Genomic DNA, 21,937 nt, shown 5'->3' with positions numbered 1-21,937 from the left:
ATTCCGATTTTGTCTTTTTGTTATAATGACAATATCTTATCATTTTTTATGAGATTTTTTCAATAAAAATTGATTTTCTAGCTTGTATGATAAGATTTGCTTTCGTCTATGAGTTTGATAAATTTTTTTGGAGTTTTTGATTATTTTTTTCATAAAAAATAAAAGACAATATCTTATCATTTTTTATGAGATTTTTTCAATGAAATTTGATTTTCTAGCTTGTATGATGAAGATTTGCGTTCGTCTATGAGTTTGATAATTTTTTTTTGGAGTTTTTGATTATTTTTTTACTACGACGAAAGTATTATTTAAAATTAAGTTAAGGACTAATTAAATATAGTGTGAATAGTCAATTACTCTCTTCTGTCTATTTTGATCATTACATACTATAACATAGCAGTTAAATGTACACGCAACACTGGACTGAAGCTTACTCTATAAGCATAAAAGTGAAATAAACAAAATTCTTAAAAAACAAATATAAATCATCCATTAAAACATCCTTTTTTTTTCAATTATTAAAAATAGATAACAGTTTTAAAAAACACAATCTGGATGAGTATGTCTACCATTTTCTCAAAGATGTATACAACAATCAATGTCAGCCACAAAAAGGTATCAGTTCATGCAGCTCCCTTTTGAATTACTGGAAATCCAGTTCCATATAACTTTGGTGTCTAATAAAAAGTATAAAACATTGAATTTCAAACTTCAAGAAGAAATGGATCAAGAACATAATACTCAGGTTGCTTAGGAGTTTCTTTCAGCTCCATGCCGCAGAAAAAGAGATGTAGAATGAAACTTTTATCCTTTGGTAAACCTCATGGTACAACTCCAGATAATCATATAGTACAACAAGGCAAGGGTATAAATTTAAATCCAAGGTGGTTTCATTTCACAAGAGGGTGAGTAAAATTTCCACCTTGTAAAGAAATCCTTTTCTGTGTCATCTTTTTCTTCTATTTTTGACAGGGGACAAAAGAATGGCCGGTATCTGATCTTCTGGGTACTGGGTATCAGGATTTGCCCGGTAATGTTTGAGAACAGTACCGCAATCATTGATGATCGTTGAATCTATAAGACCTTCACTATATAGTTTGAGCCTGAACACTGTCCAATACCTGCCAATAAAATTGCAGATATTTATATATATAAAAAAAATATAAGAGTGTAATGTGTGGCATTTTGACCAGGTGAAGTCACAAAAAAGTGTTATAATGGCATAAAATATTCAAACTCGACAAATAAACCAACTTCATGTACATGTTATCATGATTTAACAGTGTTATATTCTGTTGGTGTGATACGTTGAACTTTATTATATTTTATGCAATAATTAATAGTCGTTCTCGTATAGTACAAAAGGCAACAGTATGTTTGTTTGGTTAAGGTAAAAATCAATATTGATAAATAAGAATCCATTAGACAAAGAGGAAAACAAGTTAGGTATAAATTAACACAAGTGAGATGCTAGTTACTCAGATAATTCGCGCGATTTAACAATCTCAGAGCCATGCTTAATTGTGAAAGCCTTGCATGCCCAACGAACGTGAGCATCGACCCGCACACTGCCACAATATGAAAAATAGTTCAAAGTTTCAAACTAGAAAGTAAAATTCAGAAAGGACGTGTATATCACCTTTCTAAAGGTCAAAGTGCATTCGGTATAAAATATATGTGTTGTTACTTGTTAGTGATGGCAAGAAAAAAAATATGGAGCATGCAACAAGAAGTGAATGAAAAGAAATTACCGTTGCCTCCGAATAAACGAGTTCCACATGGTCATCAACTGCTTCTCTTCTTTGGTCGCATTATCATGAAGATTAAGTCTCTGCAAGGTATCAGTATGTATCAATGTTCTACAAGAAATAAGAACAAATAATTGTAAAAAGTCCAACAGCTGTAGCCTGCAGGGAGTTGTTTGGGTGCTTTAGAAATTTACCACACTCATGACATTTGAAACCATAAATACATAATGTAAAGAAATTAAATGTCCCAAGCCAACACCACATTCATGACATTTAGGAATGATATTGAATGTGAAAAACATAAACAGACAAATTCTTGGGTTATTATGAGGTTAAAAAAATGAAAGGAAAAAAAAAAGAAACAAGATAGTAGTAATAAATCGGCTTATGTGTCAACACCATAAGTCAAACTTCATATTAAAAAATAGAGAAAATTACATTAACATCCCCTGAGGTTTCTTTAAATAACACTTACACCCCCTCTAGTTTTGAAAAAAACACTTACCTCCCCTCTTTATTAACGGTGTTAGATATTTGTTAATTAAAATAACAAAATATTCACATTCCACTACGTCTGTTTTTCTGGAAAATAAAGAATATGAGAACAAACGCAGCATCTAACACCAAAGCTTGATGAGATGATACGGTAGAAGATGTTAACTGATACCATTTGACTTCAAAATATTTGTTGTTGGAAACAACTATTTGTGTGTTTTTCACTTATAGCAGTGTATCGTATTCAATTTGTTTGTTGGAATTGTTTTTGCAATGTGCAATTAATTGTGAATGTGCATAAGAAAGGATTTTGCTACTGCTTGGTTGTCCATATAGATTTACAACTATCGTCCTAACCGCCGATATGCCACCACGACTAAATCATGAGCACCCCCCCTATTTGGCTCCATTGATCAAATATTTTATTTGTTGGATTTGAGAAAATTGTTGGCAGGGAGACGGTCACATACAGAAAGCAGCAGATAATGTGTTGGTCTACAGAAAAACCCACGTAACATAATGAAAAATTAGGTTTAGAGATTCAAATGAACATAATGGTCTCCTCTTAATTTCTTAAGTTAACAGCAAGGAAATGGCGTTAACAAGCCAGGGGTGGTTAGTGTCAATTAAAAGATTAAATAAGGGAGGTTATTGTCTATTTAAAAATTAAAGGGGGTGTCAATGTCATTTAAAGAAACCTCAAGGGAGGTGAGTGCAATTTCCCCTAAAAAATAAAAAAAAAATATAAATTAGCAAAGATATATGGTCATTTATGCATTACAACCATTCTAATCGTAAAAAAAACTAGTCATATAATCAAATTTCACTGTATATATACATGCTGCGATTTGTTTTAGGAAGTCATAATATAATAATGTGGTGTCATGGCAAGATATGATTTCATAGTTGTGCAAAATACTTTTACACTTTTAGTGCCTTGTCATTAAACCCTCAATGAGTATTAAACTCATAATTTAGATAACTAGCAAAAATGATTTGTTTAACATCTCTTCATTTTTTTCCCTCCCAAACTCTCTGTATGTCTACAATTTATAGTAAAATATGGTTAAAAAATTCCAATTGTTGAGCCAGTGGTCAATTATAAACCTTCAAAAAGGTAACCAATATATCACTCTTAAGCTCTTGCCAGGAAGTAGTTTTATAAAGCTCCAAAAGACTTTTTGATGTTTAATAAAAGATATAGTAGGTGAGAATGGACATTTAGAAAATCAAAACAGAAGATCACATATAATTTTACATACCCATCGGTCTTCAATGTCTAAAACTTCATCATCAACTTCAGCCTCACTATCATAACCTGATAGAACTTCTTCAAGTGACATTGGCTTTTAGGAAAAAGGTAGAGAAAAATGAGAAGAGAATTTCAGAAATATGATAGAAAAGGTAAGTATTCAACATTCTCAACAAAATGAAACTGGAATTAAAAAAAAAAATAGGACTCAACATTCAGCATAAAAGAATGTTTTTCAGTTTTTTATCCAAACGATTGACTTCTATGTCTTTCTTGATAGTTTCTCCTATACTTTTTCTTGGTCTTCCTTTGCCTCTAGCAACTGAGGTACACTCCATCTGATCTACTCTCCTTACTTTGGAATATACAGGTCTCCTTCACACATGCCCAAACCACCTAAATCTAGATTCAACCACCTTTCCTATAATAGGTGCTATCCCAACTCCCTCTAATACAGACATTCCTAAGCACACCCTATCCAGTATCCCACACAGGTGCTATCCCAACTCCCTCTAATACAAACATTCCTAAGCACACCCTATCCAGTATCCCACACATCTAGCATAGCATTCTCATCTTTTCTACACCAACTTTACTCTGGTGTTGACATTTTACCACCCAACACTCCATCACGTACAACATTGTTGGTCTTATAGTTGTACAGTAAAACTTCCCTTTTACCTTGAGCGGTACCTTCTTATCACATAAAACCCCCAAGGCTTTCCTGTATATCACTCTCCCTGCTTGAATCTGATGGTCTACATCTCAATGGGAAGGATTGAGTTTAGGCTGCTCAATGGAGCTCAGTTCATGGTTTTTTAAAGAGAATTTCTATAAACATGAAGAGAAAATACAAGTGCAGGAAAACAAATGGTGGTCACTCATCACCTGGGCTTTGTGAGAATGAAAAAATTCACGCTTCGTCAACTGGGCTATCCTGAAATGATTTCGAAAGAACTACGTCAAATCTGTGTCCACGAATAGTTGTACTTTTAGCAAGAGTTATAAATTTATAATCCCAAGTTAAAAAGTGTAAGTAACAACTTATTTCAACACAGCCTATAAACTCCAATAATGACACTCATTTAGGCATCACATAGAAAAATATTGTATACCTGTTTATCAATATTTGTTTCCTTATTTAATTAGGATTAAGAGCCTAGAATCAGTATAAATAATGATTGGCGTTTTTAGTTTGTAATAACATCCAACATATCACTCAATAATATTATTTTAATTATTTAAATATTCCTGGCATTCCTTTTCCACCTCTACATCTAGAAGACTAAACCCTTTACATGTCAAATACTTGACTTAGAAATACAGCAATACTGAATTTATTAAAAAGGGCAACACGGTGCACTATAGCTCCTGCATATGCAGGGTCCGGGAAGGGGTCCCACCATTTGGTGCATTGCACACAGCCTTACCCTGATTTTTACACAAGAGGCTGTTTCCAGCACTTGAACCTGTGACCTTTTAGTCACATGACAAAAACTTTACCACTTGCGTCAAGGTTACCCCTCCAATACTGAATTTATTAAGAGTGGAAAAAAAGTAAAGCTGGTACATTGTTAACAAAACCTTCTATTTGACATACATATTAGTAGTTTAAAAGATAACAAAACCCAAATCAACACCCCGTAAGCCACATAAAATGAGTTGCCAAATGTACATTTTGACAACCTTCTATATTCAAGGGCTTCTTTATATATTATTTTGTCATTTCCAAGATAGGGCTATTGTTGCTCAAACTGAAGATATATTTATTTGACAATTAAGGCAACATTGATCAATCAGGTGAACAGTTTTATATTATAATAATATGCCGGTGAATTATTGCGTCAAACAAAGCATTGCAAGATGGAATTAATTTTGTTTTGAAGACTATTTCATTTCAGCAACATTTTAGGATTGTAATTACCATTCTAATTACGCATCTAAGTTCCAAGAATCTAAGAAATTGTTTTTATTTCCAAAGGATAGAAAAATGATCAGGGTCATACATTTGTGGGCTAAAATGCTCAACTGGTAACTTCCTTGTATTGCCAGCCTGTTGTGCTGAAGGAGTCCCGTTATCATGCTCAGATACTGGTGGGACACAATCTGGATCGAGATTAGATACAATATTTGTATTTGCAACCCCTGCAATATAATAGCAATATGTGACATATGATCAGAATGAGTGTTCAGAACAAGAAATCATGCTCAACAAATATTAACAATTTGGTCATAAGAGAAAAAGGACTTAACAAACTTCTTTGAAGGGAAAATATATTCCAACTTTGAATTAGTTCAGCTAAGATATGTCATGATTTATTGCAGAAGTGATTACTGGATATTCAAGAATCAACAGAGGAAAACCATTCAAAGCCATTCAGTGAGACTTTTCTTTAAATTTGGGTTGAGCCTAACTCAACCCTACAAAAACGTCTTGTAAGGTGAAGGATGTCTCCCACTTAAAAACACATTTTCAACTATATCTCATCTAATGTGGGACCTTATAACAGTTCATAAAGCTTTTAAGAATATAAAATAACAACTAAAATACCTGATGTAGTTGCAGAATTTCCGTCCGCCTTCTTCAAAAACTCAATATCTTCTAAAGTAGTTTCAGAATCAAAGACCGGTGGATCTGCATCCATAGCCAAGATCGGTGGGTCTTCATCGATAGCCAAGATTGGTGGATCTGAATCCATAGCTAAGAGCGGCGAGTCTACATCATTAGCCAAGACCGGTGAGCCTGCATCATTAGCCAAGACCGGCGAGCCTGCATCATTAGCCAAGACCGGTGGGTCCACATCCATAGCTAAGACTGGTGGGTCTGCATTATTAATTAAGGCCAAGACCGGAGAGTCTGCATCATTAGCTAGGACCAGTGGGTCCAAATCCATAGCTAAGACCGGTGGGTCTGCATTATTAGTTATGGCTAAGACCGGAGAGTCTACATCATTAGCTAGGACTGGTAGATCCACATCCGTAGCTAAGACGGGTGGGTCTGCATTATCAGCTAAGGCCGGTGAATCCACATCCTGGACCTCTTCAAAACGTGCATCTTCTGGCCTAACCTGTCTGGTTCGCTTGCCACTGCATATAGACATTATCAATTGACCATTTTACTTCATAAACAGTTATATGAAAGTATATGGGCGTAGGAAAATTTCAGAATGGTGTAGGAAATATAAAGTTTACCGATGCATAAAAGTCTGCAATCTTGGATCAATACCATCTGCAATAAACTGGAGGAAAATCAATCAATAACTTTCTGGAGATAACACAAAATTCCAAATGCATTCATGCAAAAACTTCAGACAGTTTTGTCAAGCTTCTTTGATGATTCTAGGCAGATGTTCCATACAAGATTAGTACAGTGCAGAGGAAATCAACCATCCTTGCTGTGTATCACAATAACAGTGTTGTAGCTATTAGATACCATCTCTTATAGAGACTACATAGCAACAACACATATTTCAAGTTTGGCGGAGTAGAGACCTTAAATACCAAGCTGCTAAGCAAGAACCCAACTCAAGAATGACTTCTGCGATGCACAATCCTAGACGAGGAAAGCCCGCTAGACATGAACAAAGAGCGTGCTTACACTAAAACTACCTTATAATGTTTTGGTTAATTTAATCCCTATTTAAAATTTATTTTTAAAGACTAAATAAATAAAATTTTAAGTACTGCTTGCATAATTCACCACACTTTGATGGATCAAAAACATTTATAAACCAAAGAAATTTTATTCAAAAGGGATTAAAAAGATTAAAGACAAACATGTCTGAAACAATAATGCTCTCTACAATTATTACTTCGCATATCTGTTCGGGAAACCATATGCTAAGCGCCAAAGAAGGGCCAAAAGTATCATTTTTCCCAAATCAAAATTGGGTGGCTAAGGGGAATACTCAGTATGGAACAATGAAAACATTTCTTTTCAAGTCGCATCTAAGGTAACCCGGGCGTCAACCTACCCAATGTCGGGCTATTGCTTGGGCGGTCCTTTTGTCAATTCTTTTTGCATGGGACAGTGTTGGGACCAACCTGAAACCATCGGGATGGGACGGGTCTTGTACATCCCTACAATATGGCAATAAAAAAACTGTTTTTCCTCTTCTTTGTTTTTTTCTCCCTCCTCTCAAAAAAATAAGGACATGAATGAACAAAATTAGAGATGTCAACGATTTCTTTTGCGGTTTAAACTGAATGAAGGAGAAATAAAACAAGGCTGAAAATCACATAATTTAACATTTCCGTTCCGAGAAGAAGGCACATGTAAACAAAAAAAAAATGTAACCAATTTAATACTAAGCAATAATAGATTTAGTGAAACTAAATACGAAAAACTAAGGGAAAACTGTTCTAACCTCAAATCTCCAGATATCATATTTCTTAGACACATTAACAGCCAGACAATCTTCCGATGCCTGCAAAGTTATTTATACTTGAAACCTTTATCATGACTTACCAAAACTAAGTGATTATAAAGACTGAAAGAGTTCTGAAGATTACTGACCGAGAATTCAAAGTTGAGAAGATCATGTGATGCTAACAAGTGACATCTTAGACCCTAAAAAAGGCCGCGTCAAAAGCAATGAAAAATGGTACACTCATCGTAATTAAAATAAAAATTATAGCTCTAAGTTAGTGGTCTTCAGTAGTGCTCACCTTATAGCTTGCACATTTTAGATAACAGTATGGGCAGGAGAAATTCTCAGTGACTGTTAACAAAGTATTCAGTTAGTATGTGGGCCGATTGCCAAGTTTCCAAAAGAAGTATGTGGGCTGATTGCCGATAAAAAATTATATATAATATATAAATAAAGTAAAAGAACATAAAGAGCTGACTAATAGCATAGCCCAACTGACTAAGTACTAATCTCTACCCTAATAACCAGTAATTGATTATTCTCATCAAATGATCAAAGACATAATTAGCTGTATATTCTGAGATTAAAGCTAATATTCTAATCTAAATGTGAAAACTCCCCATCAATTTAAGGGATGAAAATGAGACCAATACTCTACGCATCTGAAAATTTGCTTGCAGTGGGTAACAATTTTATCCATCAAATAGGTCTAAGTCTGAGCATTAGTGAACTAGCTCATCAATTCCAGTTGATAAGGCTATGTAACATCTCATGAATTAACTATCCCCCAAAAGCTTCAGTTACCAGGAGAAGACACTAGAAAATAACGCCAACATATGGTTTATTACATCTCTAAACAATGGATAACTGACTAGGAAAAGCGCTAGAAAATGAGACTGCCACCAGAAAGTAGAGCAGGGTAAACAGAGGGAGCAATAATAGGGATTCCATGTTTTGGGAACCTTGAAGCAGAACAGATTGGGTTATGGACAATGGTACGATTCTGGTACAATGTTGAGAAAGAGACTAGTTGAGAGAATTATGTGCTAGGGCAAACACGTGTTCTACCATTTATTGATCGACTTCACAGTCAATTACGGAGTAATCTCAGCTGATTAAAAACTGATCTCCAGCCTAATAATTCATTATTCTAATATAACTAACAGGAATATAGTTGAGTATAAAGTCTAATAAAATGCTAATATTCTATCACATACAAACTTCTATCAATGACTAAATTGGAAAAAAAAAAAAATACATTTGTTATTCACCAAGAAAATGAACAGGAGATAATAAATTAAGAGAGCAACATTTGGATTACCTTCCCTTCTCTGCAATCTGTTTTTGTAATACCTGTAATATTTTTATAAAACAAGAATCATTAAAATGGTAGAAAAATACAGAGCATATACAACAACATTTCTTCTAATGACAAAAGAGCTCTCCAACCCATCAGCTATTTCATTTCTCCAATGCACGAAGAAGCCATAAAAATACCCCATCAAAATGAAGTTAAAATGCAATACCTGTAATTAAACACCACTCTTCCTTCTTTCGACCTGAACCATGCAAGCAGCTAAAAGTTAAACAATTACATTTATTTAATAGGAATTACATTTAAAGTTCAAACACTGCCCCCCACCCAAAACAACAAAAAGTGCTGCAACTTTAAGTTACTGAAACCCTCAAATTGTAACAAAAATACAGAGCCAAAGAACTAAAACAGGAAGAAACCCCAATAACTTAATGCTATAGATATTAAGAAATAAACCCCAAGATATGGAGAAAGAGCCTTTTCAATCACAGTTTTCTGACTTTATTAAAAGAGTTGTACTAATAGTATAAAATAGTAACTCTTAAAGCTCAAACTACGCAGCAACAAGGCTCATGGTAACTTCCTTATATATATCTAATACTCCCCAACAGACACTTATGGCATAATGAAAATTACCGAATAACGCAAGAAGATGACGATGATGACAATGGTGACGATGGTGTTGATGATGATGATGATGCTAATGGTGATGGTACATCATTGATAGCATTTGCATGGTAAGGAGATTTTTCCTTGGCCCCAAACTCTTCAGCAAATATTTTGATATGAATGCTCTTTGATGTAGTCTTTGGAAAGCAGAACAGAAAACAAACAAGAAGCGGTTAAAACAAGTTATCCATGTTTGGGTGTGGGAACTTTTGCTTAGTGAGTAAATACTAATGATGCTAGAACAAACCACAATCTCAGAATTCTGGAGATCTTGAATTGCGATGGTCGTGCCCTTATTTTCAAAATCATACTGCAGTATGAAGAAATTTAATGTTACAAATTTATCATAATTGCTAAAATAAGATAAAACGCATAAAACATTGTTAAATAAAAGCAGTTTCCACAACAACAACAACCAAACCTCGTCCAACTAAGGGGGGTCGGCTACATGAATCAAACAACGCCATAGTGATCTATCAAAAACCATATCTTTCTCCACTCATTTATCTCTAGATCCTTCATAATAGTTTCTCGTATAGTTTTTCTAGGTCTGCCCCTACCTCTAGTTATCTAACTCCCCTCCATCTGATCTACTCTCCTTGCTACATAATCCACATGTCTTCTCTCTACATGCCCAAACCACTTAAGTCTAGTTTCTACCATCTATTCTGCTATAGGCTCTACCCCAACTCTCTCTCTCTCTCTCTCTCTCTCTCTCTCTCTCTCTCTCTCTCTCTCTCTAATGTTGTCATTTCTAATTCTATCTCATCTAGTCTTGCCACACATCCAACGCAACATCCTCATCTCTGCTACGCTTACTTTATGTTTGTGTTAGTTCTTTACCGCCCAACACTCTGCCTCGTACAACATCACCAGTCTTACCGCTGTCCGATAAAATTTTCCCTTCCAAAGTGGTACTTTCGCATCACATAAAACAGCTGAGGCACTCTTCCATTTCAACCACTCAGCTTGAATTCGATGGATTACATCTCCTACTTATCTGTCGTTTTGTACTATAGACCCAAGATATTTAAACCGTGTAACTTGTGTTATGATATGATCTCTAACTTTCACCTTTACGCTAGAAACGCTTTGCCTCTTGCTAAAATTACATTCCGTATACTCTGTCGTACTTTTACTCAAGCGAAACCCATATGTTTCTAAGGCGTATCTCCAGGTCTCCACCTCCCATTTAATTCTTCCTTTGAAGACTCGACTCTTCAAGTAGGACTATATCATAGCAAAAAGCATACATCTTGGTGCTCGCTCTTGGATGTGTTCCGTAAGTACATCCAAAACTAAGGTGAAAAGATAAGGGATTAGTGTTGAACCATGGTGCAATCTATTGTTATGGGAAAATCTTCGGTGTCTCCACCTTCTGTCCTCACACTAGTCTAGACCCCCTCATACATATCCTTGATAGCTCTAATATAGGCCACCCTAACACCTTTCTTCTCTAGGGCTTTCCACAAAATAGCATATTATTTAACTAGCACAGTACATGCAATGCAATATTGATCATCACCCCATATAGATAGATGTTATACCTTTAAAATACATGGAAGCAAATTGAGAGTAGTCATAATCTCAGCTCGTTGTCCCCAACGGAAATTCGGAGAGTCATCCCAAGCCGTATAAATTGATTGAAAAGAAATTTTCCCATATAAGCAGGTCTTTTCGGCTATTGCTGTCAAGTAAAGAATGAAACAATATGAAAGTTCACAAATCACCCTTTTCTATAACAAAATCAGCATAATTTTTCGGGAAGGAGTGTCCAAGAATAGCAAGGAAGTCAAAACATCATATTTCTGTTTACATTTTTTTGAAAGAAGAAAGTCATTAAGGAAAAGAGAAGATGATGAGAGTCTGAAAGATAACGGATCCATCTTAAAAAATAACAGCGAAAATGAAACACAGTGAACAAAAAAAATCAAAATATATGTAGCAGAAATCACTATAAAAAGAAGTAAATATGGAGGCTGCTCAGGCAATAACAATGTAACAGAACAAATTGACAAACCATATTTTTGCATGTATGAAGTTATCAACTAAAGTATATCTCACATTCATGAGAAGTCTGATCTGAAGGCCCTAGGCTTGCATTGATTCTAGATAATGAATTTGAGTTTCCTTCTGCAAGTAAATAGTTAAAAATATGAATTTAGCAAAACAACACACACACACACACACACATGCTAATTGGATTGCATAACCATATGCATACCAGTGGTGAAAAACAAGAGAAAAAGTGAGCCAGATCTAGCCTCCACAGCTAACTTATTAACTTCAGAGAGCACAAACTTTGCTTTGATTTCATTCCGCCCATCAATGCCGGAGGAACCTCGAAAGGTTAATATCTGACTGAGTAGATAAACAGCAGAATACTTTTTGTTTTTTTGCAAGTTAAAGCAAAAAGTATCATGCAACAGAAAAATTATTAACTAAGATATTATAAGTGCACTAAAAAATTAGTTAGCATAAAGTAACAAAAAACAGTTCAGCTTAAAAGCACTATTCTTACATCAGCATCTTCATTATTAGGATCACGCCTTGCCAGACTGATATACAAAGGAAACATATTTTGTGTTTCTTCATCACTCCATGAGAGCAAAACTGTCATTTGTATCCTAAACATTCATATGAGACATCTCATCAGCATCTCAATATTGATATTTACTCTAAAGAACAATCAGAGAAAATAAGGCGACAGCCAAATTGAAATACCGACTCAAATGAAATAACTAGAAATTACAATAACTTCAACCTTATCTGAAAACATAAATAAATAGTACCGCCTGAGTAAAGGTAAAAATAAATGGCATCACAAGGTCTACATAACAGAAGTTCTCTTAAACGTTACTTCATACTATAAAAGATTACCAGTTACCCTGGTATGTCTGCAAGAACTAATTTGCCTATATACATAAAGTGTGCACGAAAAACCCAAGATATTTGGTGCTGAGTCAATACTGACTTCTTATTTGTATACTAGAGTAACAAGACTATGTACTGATGTTGAGTTATAGTTGAATGGTGATCATATGCTCACACAACATGGATGCTAAGATTTACTTAAAAGGATATAATCTATACCAAGGATAAACACAACAAGGTTCACATATTGGCTTAAGACCAATGAGCCTCATAACTGAACCAGATCCCACTTCTTGAGATCCACATTTTATTTAATGGTAACATAATTTTTTTCTTGGACTCTTGGTTAGAGATGCAATGCTTTCATATGAACTTTATTATGCCAAACGCACTCAAGTATAGCTGCACAATCATGAGATTGTATGCGTGAGTGTGCACGAGCGCGGCACTTGAGAGACATACAAAGAAACTTTTTTGGCATCAGTGACAAACTTACCACACTTACATCTTCAGTACTATTTTTTAAAACGAGGCATTGACCAATCCAACCATTGAATCCTGCTATATGAACTTAATCATATACGCAAAATTTCAGATGATTTAAACACCCATGGGCCGGTAAATTAATAGTAGCCATCAGTGTAGTCAAATATCAGTCATGGCGGCGCCATGGAAGATTGTGCTAGCGGATTTTTTGACAACCACCTTGGCCAGTTTGTGAAGGATGGTGATGACATGGCGTTTTATGGTGGATATGACAGTATACAATGGAAGAAGATTTGTTTGGCTTTCCGCCATCCACCATCAATAATACTGGTAGGCAACAGCAGCAACAGCCAAACCTTAACCCACTAAGTGGGGTCGGCTAAAGGGATCACATTACACCATAATGTTCTATCAGAAACCATATTTCGATCCAACAAATTAATCTATAGATCTTTCTTAATAGTTTCTCTTATAGTTTTTCTATATCTTCTGTCTCTGGTGATCTGACTATCCTGCATCTGATCTACTCTCCTTACTACAAAATCTACAGTTCTTCTCTCTACATGCCTAAACCACCTAAGCCTTGTTTCCACCATCTTTCCTACTATAGGTGCTACTCCAACTCTCTCTCTAATGTTGCCATTTAAAATCCCATCTTCTTTAGTCTTACCACACATCCGAGGAAACATCCTCGTCTCCGCTATGCTTATCGATAACATTGGTAGACATTAACTTATATTTTACATATCATATAATACATCAAAATGAAGTGGCGTGTGAAGCACAAATAATTTCTGACTTATTTTGTGAAATTTTGTTGACATGATATACTAAATAAAAAAAATTCAATTTAACAGCTTGATTGGTTAATTTCACATTTTCCAAAAGGTTATTCAAGATTTAACATACAATAAGAAATTCATCAAGATGAAGAAGAAAAATTGCAATGAGAATGGGAGAATAATGAATCCTCTTAAACAAAAGAACAAAACATAAAGCAATGAAAGAAGAAAGAGAAACTCAATAGAGAGAAGCTTCCTAGTCTTCCCACATATCTGGTGAAACCCCATACTTCAAAAGCTGCCGAAGAGAGTCGTACATCAATATCAGCTGAATCTCCCCACTTGAATGGAAACAATATTATGAGATGGACACGTTAATTTGGTCAATACAAACCACCACATGTATAACTCATGTGACAAAGCACAGCAACAATATCAATAGGTCTCAAAGTTTCTAAAAGAAACTGGTTGAGAAATACCGCACTTGCTGATAAAGCTAATACTAATTCAGCTTAGACCAAGAAAACCTACATGTCCAGGTACAAAATTAACAACTTAAGTACATTCATTCAACTGAGTCCATATCCCCCTTTTTCATATCAAAGTTGTCTTGTCACTAATTTTATTATAATAGTAAATACACTCAACTTTTTCCCCATTCCCAAACTATGAAATCGATCTCTTGGAAATACAAGGTACTGTCCATAATCTCTTAAAATTAATCACAAATGGAGATCCCGAGTTCAAGTGGATGACATTGGTTCAAGTTATGAATCAATCTCTTGCAAAAACAAACAGTCTATCTATAATAAATCCATAATGGATCTGGCCCTTCTTTGGACCAAACAATGACGGAGCTTCATAGCTTTAGGTTGTCATTTGTGATGACTAACATATAATATTAAATACACATGTCGGTCAAAAAAAAAGGAAAATTTCAGTTATATAGTAACCACCACAAAATGGCTCCTAGACTTCACAGATGTATACCTATAAAATCCTTCTATTTGAACTGAACATAGCATAAACATCCAATATGATTGACATAAATCTGTTAGAGAAAAGGAAGTGAATGGGGGAGGGAAGATTATAAGTGATAGATTTTTACCTTTTCTCTTGGCTAGCATTTATCCTGTACTTCAAACATCTTGGAAGGAATAATCGCTACAAAAAAGACATGTACTCTGTTAGAATGTATTATGCAACAATATTTTATATGTAAAATCTTGAGAGACCATAAATCAAGAGACTAGGAGGTAAAATAGAAAGGGGATTATAAAGTAACTTCAGATAAGAAGTAAATAGAAAGTATAAGAAATGCTTTGAAAACAACAGCTATAGAAAGAAGAAGAAAAAAACCCAAAGGATACCCCATAATTCTATCCTTCAACTCTCTCCCTTTCCCTGTAACTAACTCTCCCCCCCATCTATAATTTTCATCTTTGGATGACTTTAACTGGACCATGGACAATTGGGCCTACAAATAAGGTACCTACCGGACGATGAAGAAGAACGTTGTAAAACTCTATAGGCTTGCAAAAACCTGTAAAAGTCCATTCTCCAGCGACTTTCTCTGATATAGATAATTCCACACTAGTATCTAGAGGGCTAGGTTGTTGATCTGTGCTTGTAAAATCACTGCAGGAAAAAACACAGATATTAGCATTGACAATGTCGTAGCAGAATGGAACGCGTTTTCTGAAAGTGAACATACCATGGTTCATCAGCCGCAACAGGAAAGCCAGGCATTCTTGTCAAACAAGTCTAGGATATAAACACATTTAACGGAACCGAAACCTCTGTGTATCTGAGAACAAACCTACAACAGAAAATGTGGCATTAAATCACCAATCCAACAAAACCAAATATTGAAAATATAGTAACGTATCGAAATGCATTGAATATCAGTGCTCCATATTGCAGCTTAAACATCAACAAACAACAGAAACCTCATTTCTGTTTTTGAGAGTGCAAATCCACCAAATAAAGTAATCCACTATTTAGAAAAACAACTTAATTAAGCACTCTTAGCATTAGCACTTATTATATAAGTGCTTATTTATATAACAAAAGATAAAATGAAGTCAACTTATTTTCTATAATCTATAAGTAGGATAGCTTATGGAAAATGGAAATAAGTTGAAAACAACTTGTCGTTCTCTGAAACAGTCTCACAAGTGTTGATGTCAGCTCAAATAAGTCAATTCAAACAGGCTCGAATACCAGTAATAATGTATTAAATTTAACAATGCAGAATAAGACCTAAAGTAATAAGCATTATGTATACAAATTGAGAACAAAGAAAAATGAAGAGTTGATATTCCGTAAAAAAAAAAAAAAAAGAATGAAAATTTGAGAAAATAATATACCATGTTTTGAAGAAGAGTAGCATAGCAATGGCGAAGATTAACGAAGAACAATGGTGAATCCATTACAGAATAATAATAATAGTAAATGACAAAAAAAAAAAAAAAAAGCCATCGGAATTTGTTCAAACTTTGCAACTACTATATCAGAATGAAATGAAAATGGGTTTAAGGTTTAATTAATACACCAACTAACTTTTTATCTATTTCACAGTCCTTTTTTTTTATTACTAGTAATTAATATTTATTAAAAGTTAAACGTAAAACAGTACCCACAAAATAATTAAGGAGATTTACTGTGTTGTTTGTTACGATCTAAGTGAAGTTGGAAATGTTAAGATCAGTAAATCAGTAAAATAAAATAAAATGGAGTACTGAAATATAAATAAAAATCTCTTTAAAAAAAATAAGAGTGGCTTAAATTAAATTATTAATGGATTAAAATTAATATTGGAGTGAATATAGTTATATATGGTCATGCAAATATTTATTGAAAAAAAATTAATTTTCAACTTTTTAAAAAATAAATTGATACAATTTTCTAACATATATTCTATATCTAAGTTTAAACCAAAGTACCAAACTAAATTGAAGTCTTCCTACTTATCATACGATTAAGCACAAAGCGATATTTTTTTTTCTTTTAACACAACAGGAAACAATATATTATCATTAAAAATTATACTCAATGAACTATGGAACAATTTTTTGTCCCACAAAAACATCAAAAGGTTAGAAAAAATAAGGATGCATTCGTTAGACATCTAAACACATGTCTATGGATAGGGAACATGTTCGTTGCAAATATAAACAATTTTTTTTTTTTAAAGACAAATATAAACAAACTTATTCTTAGGTAAAAATGATTCCCATAAAAAACATGAGAATTAATTCAACGGAGAAAACATGGGATTTTCACATGAGGGAATGCATTTCCTATATATAGTTCAACTATGCCCTACTTTTCTCCACCATCAATATTAGGATATGAATGTTTGAAATTGAAAATCCTTTTTCATAAAATTAACCATAGTGGCCAATACTTTGAATCTCAATTTTTTGAAGAAAAGTTTTAACCATAATTATGATTTCATTTTTAGTGTAACATGTGAAACCAAAATGATGCAATGATAAACAACATCCAATATTCACAAAAAGGTTAAGAATTATCTAGCGTAGCTCGATCTCCAATAAACAATTCAGATCTTACGAATTGAGTTAGATCGTATGAAAACCAAGGATTAGTGAACAATGTAAAATAAAATGAAGAATGTCATTGAATTGAGAGAACCAATTATACTAACCTTCCAATGAAAAAAAAAATAAAGGGGAATTATTTTGTTCCGTAATAAAGGTGAGATTGAAACAACAAATCACTTCGAGACATATGTTCTTATTGTGTATTTTACAAAATCTAGACTCATAGTGACAACGATGCAACAATAAACAATATTTGATCTACTAAAAGATCAAGATTTACCTGGCGTAGCTTGAGACGATCCCTTCAAATCTCAAGGATGGAGTTGGATCGTCTGAAACCTAGGGTTTGTGAGGGGCGCAAAATGAAACAAAGTATGTGAGCGAATTGAGATAACCATTTATATAAACCATTAAATGAATAAAATAAGCGAAAATATTTTATTACATAATAAAGATTGAAAAACATTCGATCTACTAAAAGATTAAGATTTACCTAGCGCAGCTTAAGACGATCCCTTCAAATCTCAAAGATGGAGTTGGATCGCCTGAAACCTAGGGTATGTGAGCGGCGCAAAATGAAACAAAGTATGTGAGCGAATTGAGATAACCATTTATATAGACCATTAAATGAATAAAATGAGTGAAAATATTTTATTACATGATAAAAATTGAAACAACAAATCATATTGCGGCATATGTTTACCTTTTGTATTTTACGATAAATATTTTCATTTAATTAACCTCTACGATAAGGGTCAATAGTTTACTTAACATTTGACTCAAATTAGGTTTTTTGAAGATGGGTAAAGTCAATTTTTTTTAAAAAAATAGACTAAAGATTGTCTATAAGGCCTTCTATTAATAAAAACATGGGTCTGAATGCACTTTTAGCCCTCTAACTTCTAAAAATTTGTGATTTTGGCCGTTCAACAAAAAAAAATTGCCCCCTAACTTAAAGTTAAAGGGCCAAACTTGCTGAGAAAAAACCACATGTCTCAAAAGATGGGACCAAAATTGTTATTTTTTGAAGATAAGGGGCCAAAATTGCTATTTCTTAAAGAAAATAGGCAAAAATTGCAACTTTTGAATAGTTAAGGTGAGTCAAAAGTCTATTTAAGTCGAAAACATATGATATCGAGAACTAGGCTAAGACCCAACAAGTTGAGAAAATTGATGTTTTCACTTCCAAAATGTCTATAGACATTCTGAAAATACCAAAATACCCTTAGTGACAGTTAATTGACGCTCGACCCCATTGACACTTAATTGTCATTGTACCAACGGTGGTTAACTGACTTTGTACCTACGACGGTTAACGGTTGTTGGCACCAGCGGAACTTAAGTATCGTGGCTCACCTGTAACATAGAGTAGAGGTAGAACCCCCATATACATACATCTACCTTCGTTTATTTTTGCACCATATACATTCATTTTTTTTTAACAAGCTAAACTAACCCACCTAAATTGGCACCGATGAGAATTGAACTTGAGACCTTGAGGAGGAGCACACTTCAAGGTCACACGCCAACACCGCCGGACATACATTCAATCTTAAAACACATTCATTCATTCAAATAATTCAAATCATTCACTCAAGTCATTCATTTACATCATCCAGCGAAAGAAATAAATTTAAACCAAAATCATTCAATTATTTACAACTAAAAAGATCCAAAAACAAGTAAACATAAAACTAATGCCTCCTCAATTGTTGCCTATTCTTTCTAGATTTGATACGTAGCGGTCGAGCACATCTCATCATGCATCCTACTCATGAGATCACAAAAGTATTTAACTGAGTCACCATCACACAACCTCTCATCCATCGTGTCAAAGAGGGTATGTATGATACCTATTGTGTTAGGAAGATCTTTGAAATGATCCTTAGTAACATAATACTAGTCCTGAGAATGGTCCAAAACCTGGGACGCACAGTTTGTGAAGTCCCCTCCAAATCACTCCTACGATTGTGTCCCCTCTTAGACATAGGGTTTGCAGCCTATGTTGGTTGTTAAACATATATGCACAACAAAAAACAATGAAAAACTAATTCAGGCATTTATATATGGGAAATGTTAACTTGTGCCCCTAGGGCACAAGTTTAGAAACTAAACATAGAAACTTTTTCTTGGAAATTGTGCATTCAATGTATTAAAAGTTTGAAATTTTGTCTTTTCAATATAAAAGTTACTTTTTAACTCCATTTTTAGTTTCTTAACTTGTGCCCTTAGGGCACAAGTTAACATGACCCTTTATATATTGGTATGAGAAATGTTAGCAACACACATTCTAACACACACTTTTCAACACACTATCTTTGATTGATTAAAATTCACATTGGACCAGGGGCGGATGCATGTAGGAGCAATGTGGGACTATAGCTCCACATGCTTTCCCCCTTTTTTTTTTTTTTAAATATACCCTCCGGTCATTATTATAAGCAAAAGTTTACACTTTAGGTTCATTCAACAATTAATGATATATATGGTCTTTGTTGTAGGTCACATACATCATTCAATGAATGAATCTAAAATGCAAACATTTGCTTATAATAGTGATCGGAGGGTATATTAAACAAAAGACAGATGTGTGTCTCACTCTCTCTCTTTCATTTTCTATTCCAATTTCCTTCCTGTACCGTAACTAAACACGCCCCTTTCTCTCTTAAATTGCAATCTCTCTCAAAGGTAATAAGTGGAAATGGTAATAAGTGGCTGGGTCAGAAAAGCAATTTTCTTTGAGCATAATGATATTTTTTGGAGATATATACAGTCCATTCTGGCTTATTCTCCACTACTCCTGTCTCATACTGGGTTACTGAAATATCTTTCAATGAACATAGGCTATAACCTGAGATAATCACCAAAAAAAAATTATGACAGTTTTGAATAATAATTTACAAAAATTATGGAAGAAAATACTACCTTGTGAAATGAACATAAGGTAGAAAACTATACTAAGAATTGTAATGGTTGAACTAGCCATCTTTTATTGAACAATTGATAATGCTGCTATATCAAATGTGACAAAGAGTTCTATGAAGTTGTTATAATGTATCCCGATATATATATATGTATTTTGTATTTGTTTATGATTTAATGACTAGTGATATTCTTGTTACTTACTTGTAACAATGATTGTGTGTTTTACTTTTATAGGATGAAGAAATTTTTTCCCGTGCTTTCTAGAGACAAAGCTAGTTCTTCGGCTAGTCAAGAACCATCAAATACTCGACATCCAAGTGAACCACAAAATGAAGTTACACCTAACTCGGCCAATGAGGGTATTCAAGTTGTTGATTACAATTTGTTGGAAACGGATCCAGGACTTAGGTCTCCAATTTCAAGCTATCATCCTAACATCCAAGATGAGGTACATAAAGCTTACCTTAAAAAAGGTCGTTATAAACCTAGCAATTTCGTTTACCCTTGGTCTGATCATGGTAGACAAAGACGTAGATTTTGTAAGAATTGGTTTAATTTGTATGATTGGATTGTATGATTGGATTGAGTATAGTGAATCTAAGGACCTAGAAATTTTAGCTCCACGTATAATGAAAGTCTGGATCCGCCCTTGCATTAGACCCACCAAATTTATATGGAACCCACATGATTTGGTGGGACCCATGTAAATTTTAACTAATCAAAGAGAGTGTATTGGAAAATGTGTGTTAGAATGTGTGTTGCTAGCATTCCTCGTATTGGTATCCATTATTATTAGAAAGAGTTCAAATAACGATAGGAAAGAAAGAAAAAAAAAGGTCATCAAATTTGTCGTCTTTGACACTTGGTAGTAATAGAGTTATAGGTGAATTTTCTCCTTTTTCATCTCTAATAGATGATTTTAACTCTATGGAATCACCTCAAACACAACTTCAATTGGAAAAGCTTATTTTTTATTTTTTGACGAATCAATAGTAAAAAAGTTCTATCTTTTATATATTTGACAACTTTAATTTTAAGTATATAAAACTGCATTGAAAATTTTGAGGTTTCTGTCTCTTAGATTTGATCACCCTTAAAATAAATATTTGGCTCCTCTCCTGAGATGTAGTATCATTTAAAGAAGTATATACTCTTTTTTTTAATTATATTACCATTGACAATTTCACATTATTTTTGTATGAAGTCACAAGAAATGGTGATAATTGAATTGGTAAGAGGATGTTGAGTGGAAATTGGAGAGCAAAGATTGCCGAACTCAAAGAAATAGGCCTCATTTTCGTGAAGACTTTTTTCTATTCTAAATAAACAAATAAAATTATCAAAAATGCAAAACTTGTTATGCTCATGCTCTAATTACTTTTTTCTCTTCCAAATTAACATCAATATATATTTTCTCTATAGTACAAAGATTAAAAATTAAGAAACCAAAGAATG

The 21,937-nt window shown here is 33.8% G+C and overlaps 1 protein-coding gene across 2 annotated transcripts; it reads right to left on the bottom strand.

Moving 5' to 3' along the window:
- Positions 1 to 485: 485 nt before the first annotated feature.
- On the bottom strand, positions 486 to 18,142 carry LOC146957736 (polycomb group protein EMBRYONIC FLOWER 2-like). 2 transcript variants are annotated; one of them, XM_085738676.1, is made up of 24 exons: positions 18,051 to 18,142; positions 17,838 to 17,896; positions 15,706 to 15,810; positions 15,488 to 15,629; positions 15,100 to 15,155; positions 12,371 to 12,476; positions 12,074 to 12,233; positions 11,914 to 11,982; positions 11,397 to 11,536; positions 10,097 to 10,159; positions 9,817 to 9,986; positions 9,392 to 9,424; positions 9,187 to 9,218; positions 8,164 to 8,216; positions 8,012 to 8,065; positions 7,863 to 7,922; positions 6,688 to 6,734; positions 6,047 to 6,582; positions 5,502 to 5,640; positions 4,384 to 4,432; positions 3,506 to 3,589; positions 1,752 to 1,831; positions 1,479 to 1,568; positions 486 to 1,121 (listed from the first exon to the last, which is right to left on the bottom strand). In XM_085738676.1, the coding sequence occupies exons 3-24, from the start codon at positions 15,738 to 15,740 to the stop codon at positions 947 to 949; spliced, it is 2,373 nt and encodes a 790-aa protein (XP_085594802.1). In that variant the 5' UTR covers positions 15,741 to 15,810; positions 17,838 to 17,896; positions 18,051 to 18,142; the 3' UTR covers positions 486 to 946. The 2 variants fall into 2 exon arrangements, with proteins under 2 accessions (XP_085594802.1, XP_085594796.1); XM_085738670.1 differs by lacking the exons at positions 17,838 to 17,896; positions 18,051 to 18,142 and adding an exon at positions 16,361 to 16,527.
- Between the last annotated feature and the right edge of the window lie 3,795 nt (positions 18,143 to 21,937).

The sequence above is a fragment of the Medicago sativa genome, chromosome 1 (genome assembly GCF_051527215.1).
Source record: "Medicago sativa cultivar Bolivia chromosome 1, Bolivia_mono, whole genome shotgun sequence".
Lineage (NCBI taxonomy): Eukaryota > Viridiplantae > Streptophyta > Magnoliopsida > Fabales > Fabaceae > Medicago > Medicago sativa.
This window is presented reverse-complemented; position numbering and strand designations above follow the sequence as displayed.

Excerpts from the sequence above, each read along its gene's own strand:
- LOC146957736 (XM_085738676.1), bottom strand. The coding sequence starts at position 15,740 with ATGCCTGGCTTTCCTGTTGCGGCTGATGAACCATG. Across the intron at positions 9,425-9,816 it reads TCATCTTCTTGCGTTATTCG|GTCGAAAGAAGGAAGAGTGG; the intron begins GTAATTTTCATT and ends TGCATGGTTCAG. Across the intron at positions 6,583-6,687 it reads TTGCAGACTTTTATGCATCG|TGGCAAGCGAACCAGACAGG; the intron begins GTAAACTTTATA and ends GTCTATATGCAG.